The sequence below is a fragment of the Erithacus rubecula genome (genome assembly GCF_903797595.1).
Source record: "Erithacus rubecula genome assembly, chromosome: 1".
NCBI classification, from domain to species: domain Eukaryota; kingdom Metazoa; phylum Chordata; class Aves; order Passeriformes; family Muscicapidae; genus Erithacus; species Erithacus rubecula.
Window position 1 is genome coordinate 53,311,409 of NC_136658.1, and position 9,702 is coordinate 53,321,110.

General features: G+C 44.2%; 1 protein-coding gene across 1 annotated transcript; it reads left to right on the forward strand.

The window, feature by feature from the left end:
* The first annotated feature begins 312 nt into the window (after positions 1–312).
* SLITRK1 (SLIT and NTRK like family member 1) lies at positions 313–4,466 on the forward strand. Its single transcript, XM_079320881.1, has 2 exons — positions 313–428; positions 1,058–4,466. The coding sequence occupies exon 2, from the start codon at positions 1,323–1,325 to the stop codon at positions 3,399–3,401; it is 2,079 nt and encodes a 692-aa protein (XP_079177007.1). The 5' UTR covers positions 313–428; positions 1,058–1,322; the 3' UTR covers positions 3,402–4,466.
* Positions 4,467–9,702: the final 5,236 nt, after the last annotated feature.

Consider the following 9,702-nt stretch of genomic DNA (forward strand, 5'->3'; position numbering starts at 1 on the left):
AAAAATGGCGTGCAGAATAATTGCCTCAAATTGCTGTTCGCTTGACACCCTGACACTAATTCTGTTCAAGTCATTGGGAAATACAATAAGGCAAACGAGCCTTCCGCTCCTCCTTGTGCAGGTGTGAGTGTGTGTGAATGCGGGCAATACGGAACTGGTCGGGAGGAGGAGAATGCTAAACTTTCCATTTTAAAAGAAAATAAATAAATTAAATAATCCATTTAGAAGAATGCATCTAAATACACCTACAGCTTTTAATGCCAGCGTTTTCAACGCTGCCCTGTACGTGGATTGATTTTTTTTATTCTCCAGCATTCCCTCAGCAGATGGATTTTTGCCACTGCAGCTCAGCAGAGGGTGTCAGATCTTTCACTGTGCACCAGGTTGAAACGAGCAGAGCCTCTTAGCAACTCTCCCTCTGCGTGCATGTGAGTGTGTGCGAGCGTGCGGCTCGACAGCAGCGGAAGAAAAAGGAAAGAAGAGCGAGCGAGGGAGCGAGGAGGGGAGGCAGCGCGGCCGGCAGGGCGAGGCGAGGCGAGGCGAGGCGAGGAGAGGAGAGGCGAGGCGCGGGCGGACGGGCGGGCGGCCCCGGCCCCGGCCCCGGTCCCGGCCCCGCGGCAGGCTCCGGCTGCCGGCGGGCATGGGCAGCCGCGCACCGCAGCAGCGGGGGCAGGCGCGGCGCGGCGCCGGCGGCTCTGCGGGCAGCGCCTAGGCTGGGGCGGGCAGCGCCTGGGCTGGGAGGCGCTTTCAGCACCGCGGCGCTGGACAGCGCCCGGCGGGCGGCGGGCGAGGAGCGCGGCTCGGCTCCGCGCGGCAAGGTCAGTGCGCGGGGCCGGCACCGCGCAGCCTCCGCGGCACAGCGCCGCGCTCCCGCCCGCGCCTCCCTGACATGCAGCGGCGGCCGGCGGCCAGCAGCACCGTGCCGGTGAGCCAGCCCGGCCGGCAGACCTCCGCTTAGCTGCCCGGCAGGCGTCAGGGAGGGCGAGCGAGGAGGGGGATTTTTTATTTTTTTCTTCTACTTTTTTTTTTTTTTTTTTTTTTTTCGCCTGCCTTGCAGTACGTGCCTGGATAGTTTGTGGATATAATTACTGACTGGAATCTGGGCTGTTGCAGTTGTGCGTGGGGGGGAGAGAGGAGAAAAGAAAGCATCCCCCCCCTCCGCCGACCCTCCCTGCTCCCCCCCACACATTTTTTTTTTTCCTCCCCCTTTGCTGGTGGTTCGGACATTTAATGTTTTGAATGAACTGGAATTGCTTTCCGTGTGAGGAGGATGGTTGCTGTTACTTTGTGATGAGATCGGGAATGAATTGCTCGGTTTAAAAATGCTGCTTTGGATTCTGTTGCTGGAGACGTCTCTTTGTTTTGCTGCTGGAAACGTTACAGGGGACGTTTGCAAAGAGAAGATCTGTGCCTGCAACGAGATAGAAGGGGATTTGCACGTAGACTGTGAGAAAAAGGGATTTACCAGCCTGCAACATTTCACCGCCCCAACTTCCCAATTTTACCATTTATTCCTGCATGGCAATTCCCTGACTCGACTTTTCCCTAATGAGTTTGCTAACTTTTACAATGCGGTCAGTTTGCACATGGAAAACAACGGTTTGCATGAGATTGTTCCTGGGGCTTTCCTTGGGCTGCAGCTGGTGAAACGCTTGCACATAAACAACAACAAGATCAAATCGTTCAGGAAGCAGACTTTCCTGGGGCTGGACGATCTGGAATACCTCCAGGCAGATTTTAATCTGTTGCGGGATATTGACCCGGGAGCGTTTAGGGACTTAAACAAGCTAGAGGTGCTGATTTTAAATGACAACCTCATCAGCACCTTGCCCCCCAATGTGTTTCAATATGTGCCGATCACCCACCTCGACCTCCGGGGAAACCGTCTTAAAACCTTGCCTTACGAGGAGGTCCTGGAGCAGATCCCAGGCATTGCTGAAATCCTGCTAGAGGATAACCCCTGGGACTGCACTTGCGATCTGCTGTCGTTGAAAGAATGGCTGGAAAACATACCTAAAAACGCTTTGATCGGCAGAGTGATTTGTGAAGCTCCCACTAGGTTGCAGGGCAAAGATTTAAATGAGACCACAGAGCAGGAGCTGTGTAAAAAGAACAGAGTAGATTCCAGCCTAGCTGCTCCCCCTGCCGAAGAAGAAACCTGCGATCCTGGTCCCATTCCAACCCCCTTTAAAATACATGGCAAAGAAGACCCTGCCACGCCAGGATCTGCTCCAAACGGAGGTACAAAGATTCCTGTCAACTGGCAAATCAAGACCAAACCCACTGCTGCCGTGTCGACAGTGAGTGCGAAGAGCAAGCTACCGGCTACCTTTTCCTGCCCGCACATCTGCAGCTGTGATCAGATCCCTGGCTCAGGTTTAAAGGTTAATTGCAATGATAGGAATGTGAGCAGCTTGGTGGATTTGAAGCCCAAGCCCTCCAATGTGCAGGAGCTGTTTCTGAGAGACAACAAAATACACACCATCAGGAAATCCCACTTTCTGGATTACCGAAAACTTAATTTACTCGATCTGGGCAACAACAACATTGCCACCGTTGAGAACAACACCTTCAAGAACCTCTTTGATCTCCGATGGCTCTACATGGATAGCAACTACTTAGACACCCTGTCCCGGGAGAAATTCGCTGGGCTGCAAAACCTGGAATATCTGAACGTGGAGTTTAATGGGATCCAGATGATCATGCCTGGCACTTTCAATGCGATGCCCAAACTGAGAGTCCTCATCCTCAACAACAATCTGCTGAGGTCTCTCCCAGTAGACGTCTTCGCCGGGGTCTCGCTTTCCAAGTTGAGCATACACAACAATTATTTCATGTACCTCCCGGTGGCGGGGGTGCTGGACCAGCTCACCTCCATCACCCAGATCGACCTGCACGGCAACCCATGGGACTGTACTTGCCCTATCGTGCCTTTCAAACAGTGGGCAGAGATGCTGCGCCCCAAGGTGATTATGAGTGACCTGAGGTGTGAGTCCCCTGAAGATTTCTTCAAGGAGGATTTTGAGTCTCTCTCCAACGATGTGATTTGCCCTCAGTTAAAAATCTCTCCCACATTAACTTCTTCTAACAAAAACAGCACCGGGTTGACAGAGACAGGTACTCACTCCAACTCCTACTTGGAGACCAGCCGGGTCTCTATTTCGGTGCTAGTGCCAGGGCTTCTGCTGGTTTTTGTGACCTCTGCCTTCACTGTGGTTGGCATGCTGGTTTTCATCCTGAGGAACAGAAAGCGGTCCAAGAGGAGGGACGCCAACTCCTCTGCATCTGAAATCAACTCCTTGCAGACGGTCTGCGACTCGTCCTACTGGCACAACGGGCCCTATAGCGCCGACGGGGCCCACAGGGTGTACGACTGCGGCTCCCACTCCCTGTCGGACTGAGGCGGCGGGCGGGGCGGGGGCGGCCGCCACCCGGGCCGGCCCTCCACGCACCGGCCGGGGACAGCTCTGCACCTCCGCTGCTACCTTTTGTGAGAAGCGAAACACACAGATACACGCACGCCCTTCCTCACGACCCCACAGCAAACGCCGAGGCCCAGTGGCGGCGGGGGGAGCCCGGCGCCGGAGCGCATCCCTGCAGCGCCGCGCAGCCGGGGCGGTGCGCGCATCCCCCGCCTGTGCGCGGCCGGGGCAGCGGCAGACAGACGAGGAGCAGCTTTCTTCGGCTCCGGCAGGGCGAAACACGGCTCCTGGTTTTGTTGGGCTTTTGTTCAGTTGTGCTGGGGTTCGCTTTTTCGCCCTTTTTCCTTGTGGACCGAGCCCTTTCCAAGCGGCCGGGAAAACTAGGGGGGCAAAGGACTGGTGTTGGCCTCCTCCTGACGGCAAAGCAGGAGTGGAAAGTTGCACGAAGGCATGAATGTAATGTAAATAAATGACTCCGACTCTCTCGAAACAAACAGACAAATGAACATTTAAAAAAAAAAAAAAAAAAAAAAAAAAAAAAAAATGCTGCATGGCTCGCATGGATACAACGCACCCCAGGGACGCTCCAGCCCCCGACTGGAAGCAGCGTCTAGTTCACACCATCATCCCTCTTACCTGATAAGTCCCTTCGTATCAAACCTTCTATATACGAAATACAGTATAATAATAAAAAGTGCCATTTCGCCAGTTTTATTTTGTGTGATCAATAGGCAGTAGAGATCGTACTTTTACCGTGGAAAAAAATTGTAAAGATTTTATTTAAGACATAGTTGCATGAATATTCTCATTGGATTTTTTAAAAAAATTATTTTTATTTTTATGTCTAGGTGGGAATTACTTTGTTGGGAGAGATTTGCTTTGTTGATAATGGGTTGTGTTTCGTTTTTCGGGGGAGGTGGGGAGGGTAGGCTTTGGTTTTGTTTTCTCTCTCTTTTTTTCAATATACATAATCAGTATTGCCTTTCCATCTGAATGTAAAAATTAGTACCCTTGATTTCTATTATGGTAACAGTGTAAACATACAAAAAAAAAAAAAAACATCCAAGGCAGTTAAGCATGACCAATTAATGTCACTCTAGAGCTTAGGCTGCAAAGTTTAATGGTAGAAAATTCTGTGCTGTTGTAAATCTTACTATAACTTGAGGAAAACAGAACTGAGGAAGCAAGTGAAACTTACTAATTATATTCGAGGATTTTATAATGGCATATTTTTTCAGTATTAAAGTGAAAATGTTTTCAACTCCGGGTCCTTACCATTTTTACAGCATCCAATTCTTGCAAACGGGTTACTTGGGTTTAGGAGACAGAGCCTCCTTTCAGTGCTCTCTGTGTGTTTCTCTCCCTCTCTCCCTTTCTTTCCCTCCCTTCCTCTTTCTCATTCATTCACAGGCAGAGGCACAAACACCCTTCCTTCCCCCCTTTTCCAATGTAAATAACACATAGAAGTTTCCTGCCTGCCTCCTCCCCTCTCTCTCCCCCCTTCCTTCTCTCTCTCTTTTTTTTTTTTTTTTTTTTTTTTTTTTAACGAGGCAGTGAATCCCTTTATTAATCCTGTGAATCTCATGCTGATGCCGCTGCTGTCACCGCCTCTGCTGCACACACTGCAGATATATTAGGGATGTTAGTGGGAATTGGCTTTAAGCGCCTCTGCCCAGCTTGGTCTCATTAAGCTGGAGCCGAATTTCCGCGGCCAGAATTCCCGCCCGGGAGCTGCTTGCCCGGTGGGGCAGCTGCGGGCGGCCGGGCTCCAGCAGCTGCCGCCAGTGGGAAAAACGAATTAGCCCGCAGAAGCTTTCCCGTTCTTGCACCGGGTACCTCCACCCTTTGATATTAAAAACAGAAAAAAACACGGCGCAGTGCTGCAGTTGGAGTTCAGGCAGCTCGCCTTTGATCCCGTTCCTGTACGGGAAACTGCCCCTAAACTCAGTCAAACCTGTAAAGGCGAAAGTCTCTGCAAATCACTTGTAACTCACAGCTCAAGTCCCAGTGGAGATATGGAGAATTTCAGTCACGTTGCTCCTGGCTTTCTCCAGGCAGAGAATCCTTTTAAAGAGTAAAACACCATAAGGGACTTGCTAAACTTCACATACTGATTTGGTTTGCTTTATGGAAGATGCCCACCTTTGAGATCTGTGAGGAGAAAACAGACATACACATTTCAATAGATATGCTCTTGAAAGTGAGGCAGAAGCCCGATTCCAGGTATTCAAGAGGAATTAAACATGGGGAATACATCATTCCTCCATAATCCTTTGTCACTGTGGAAAAATCTGCAGTCTCCTAGAAAACCCTGAAGTTTGGTTGTGCAGCTCTGGAAATGGCATGGCCTGCTTAACTATACAAACCATTCTTATGTCAAGGTCCTTTCTTTATTCCATCTTGCTGCTTCGTTAGACTGATTGTTCTGCCAGGACACTGTGTGTAAGACAAAGTGATGGTAGTAGAGGCACTACTTTGCCATTGTTGACTAGTTTGAGAAGAAAAAACAAATGCACTTACATGTGAGCCAGTATTTCTGTCCTTGTGAGGCCATCAAATTTAGCTTAGAAAGAGTCCAAAACAGTCTGTCTGTCTAAATATAGGCTAGTGCACCCTTAGAAGACTACCTGAGTCTAGCTGCCTTCTTCATGATATTGTAGTGACAAAATTGAGTAACTGAGAAAATTAAGAATACATTCCATGCTAAAAAGAATAATAATTGCATTAGAAGCACTGTAATGAAAGTTAAGATAAAACACTCAATAAATTAAAATGATAAATCACTGACTGAGATCAGACCTGCATGCATTTCAGAGAATATAATGTTACATATGTAATTTTAATTTGTCATCATTGAAAAGTAGCATAAAGTTGCAAATTCACTCATTTAGCTTTCTAAAAGTGCTAGCTCATTGACATACCTAAATAGAAATGACAATTCAATTTAAATGTTGAAGACATGTATTTATCACCTTGTTTCGAGGTTGTGGGGAAATGACAAAATGGAATTTTATGTCCCAATTTCTGATTTTAGCATTCACAGTATTCTTTCTTCAGTCTTGCAGACACTTGCCCTCAAGACATATCACCCAACTCTCTGAGATGATGCAATAATTATCAGGCCTTGAATTACAATGCTTATCTTATCTACATGCTTAGCACTTCCATGATTTTTTTTAAGCAAACATAACACTCAACAAAAAAAGAAACATAATAGAAAGAACTGAGGATTACTGAGGGTGTTTTGAAGAAGAGTGAAGTTCAAATATATTAAATATGATCAGTTATACTTTGTTAGCAACAATAACCAAAAAGTAAATATTTTATTTTATGATAGACTGTCATGATATAATTTCTAATACTGGAAGTCTATAAGATATCCATGCTGTGTCAAAATAGGCATTTTTTTTCCTGCCAACTTAAGAATCTTGGAACTTCAAACATAGTATATATCATGTTAAGTTACTTATTGCTTAATCATCACAGTAAAGACTTATGTTCTTTCAGAAAAGGCAGAAAATGAAGATATATATTATTTAGTTATTAAAAAAGGGTCGTTTGTGGTTTGTTTTTATTTCTGCAAATACTTCAACTAAGAACAGCCTAGAATTTAAACTGTTGCCATAGAAATTTATGCCTTTATACATGGCAGCCTCCTGCATGCCATTACAGAAGGGTGAATGGAATTCTAGAAGCAATCTGAAAAAAAATTTAAATTCATACCCAGGGTGATGTGTGTCATTTTGAGAAAAAGTGTGCTGTCGGAACTGCATAGAAATGTGTTATTATATTGCTTTACTAAATATATTGACTGTGTCAGGTTACTTTATAACTTCAGTGCAGTTGCATTGAAAATACAGTTTCAGATCTGTTTGCAAACTAAGTGATGCAATCTTTGAGGGGGTTTATTGTTTGGTTTGAGTTAGATCTTTTTTCTTAGTGGTTTTTATTTAGTTTTGAGGGGTTGTTTTAATAAGTGTAGGGGCAGATGTTATCTGATGTAGAAGAAAAGGTTTTATTTACTAGTCTTTACCCAGATAGAAAAGCCATGAAGAGTACAAGGTGAACATTTCACACTTTTTTAAGCTGCTGGCAAAACTCATTAAGAGAAAAATTAGGGCAGAAGGAGGCTGAAAAATGCTCATCCTTCCCAACAGAATAATTTCTACCTTCCATTATCCATGAAATGATTTGTAGGTGTCACAAATATGAAAGTTTCCCAAAGACATGAAGCTCTTAGTAAAGTGACAAACTCCCTTTGTATTTTTGTCAGTGGTTTCTTATGTTGCAATACAAAGCAGGAATTTGAGATTAAATGGAAGACCTTTAAATTACTCTTTTTCTTTCCCATGTAGCCTTCTCCAACACAAGGCTTCATCTGGGGATTTCCTTGGAAAATGGTGCACAAAATATACTTAAATCTTTAGCATCTTTGTTTTTTCTTATATTTAGAGTTTGAATCTGCATGGCAGTTGTTTTATTCTATACCTGGCTCTGTAATTTTTTATACTATTTGAATCAGTCAGAGAGAATTTGGCTACAATTTTATTCACATGTATTCAAAAATGGGATCTCTTAGATGTTAAAGAATCTCATTAGGCAGATCCTTCTGTAACTAGAAAAGTTCCCACAGACATATACAAATAAGATGGCAAGTAAGACAATTTCTGCAGCTGAATATTATGTACTTGTGCAGTTCAAATTTGTGGGACTTTTTGTGATTTATGGATCAGAGAATTCCAGATATTGGGCAGGACTTCAGAGTATTTTGCTACTACACAGATGCCTTTTTTTTTTTTTTTTGTATTTGGGAAGAAGTCAGAGGGTAAAGAATTAATAAGTTGTGTTGGTAAGATATGGTTGTCATGCAGACATTTCTGTTATGTATTTAAAATTATCAATCTGTTTAGACTGTATTAGAAGTATGGACATGACCAATCAAAATTGCAAGAACCATTTTCTTTTACTCAGTTTTCCCCAGAGAAATATTATCACTGGGGAAAGCGTGGACTAAAAATGTTTCAAATGTATTATATTAAACTACATTCATTATGATTGTGTTTATCAATGGTACCTTATTGGGTTAACTTGTAACCAAAGATTGTATTTAACATAAGATCTGTGAGTTTCAGAAACCTCTATAATCGCATCTTTTTGGGTTAAGAAATATAAATTATATCCCTCAGTATTACTTCACCAAGATTAATTACCAGGTCAATGGACATATTGTCATGCTGAATGGTTCTGTTTACTAGTCAAAGTTTATGAATCAATTTTTGTAAATACTTCCTGTATACATTCTTCAGTCATGTGAGAGAAGAGCAAAGTCACCAGAAAGTCCCCTGGAAGGAAATAGTTTCTTGCACCATACACTTGAAGACTAAGTTCAAAAATTTGTAGCAAAGAATGGACAGGAAAAGCCCATTATAGAACACATTCAGTTGACTCTAGCTGAATGACTGTTTAAACTACCATTATTTATGGCCATAAGTGGCACAAAGTGCCTTTGGCAGAAAGCACTGGCTCACAGAAACATTGGTGCCATCAGAATTTTTCCACATTTCTCCCTTTCTATTAGATAGTCAGAATGAGTCCCCTCAGCTACTTTCCAGCTAAGCCACTGGAACAAATTCTCTTAGCTATTAATGACTTTTGATGATGTCATGAACATTCAGACAGACCCCTCAAGCTTTGGTCTCAAAGCATGTCTAATCATGGATTGTCGTATTTGGTTTTTGTTATCTTATTTCATTTCTGAATCAATTGCATCTCTTGCAAGTGGGAATTTTAGTGAAAAGGATGCACTTAAATGTGACTTGAGGAAAACAAAAGCATGTGGAGATAGTGGTTCTTTTTTTACTTTAAATGAGGATTCAAACACTAAAGGTGGGCTGGTACAGTATAGAACATCTGTGAAAAAATTAAGAAGCAGTATAGTCAGGTGGAAAAATTAGGGAATGTGACTCATTTTCTGGGTTACTATCTGACCTAGAATTAGGTGGTATCTTTCTCACTCCGCTTGATGGGCTTGGATGAGCTACACTAACAGTCAGTAGTGCCCTGAGAAGCATCCTGGAGTATCTGAGGTGTGTGCACAAGACTTACAGACATAAAATAACTAGGGCACACTTGAGTATTTCTGGAGTGGCACCTGGACTCTAGGATACATTAGGGCATTTGAAATAGGAGCAGAAACTTATGTGGGAACAACTGAATTGAATTCTTGATCTACTCTGAGAGCATGGTGGGTTGGTTCACTTGATACATATAAGCAACTTGA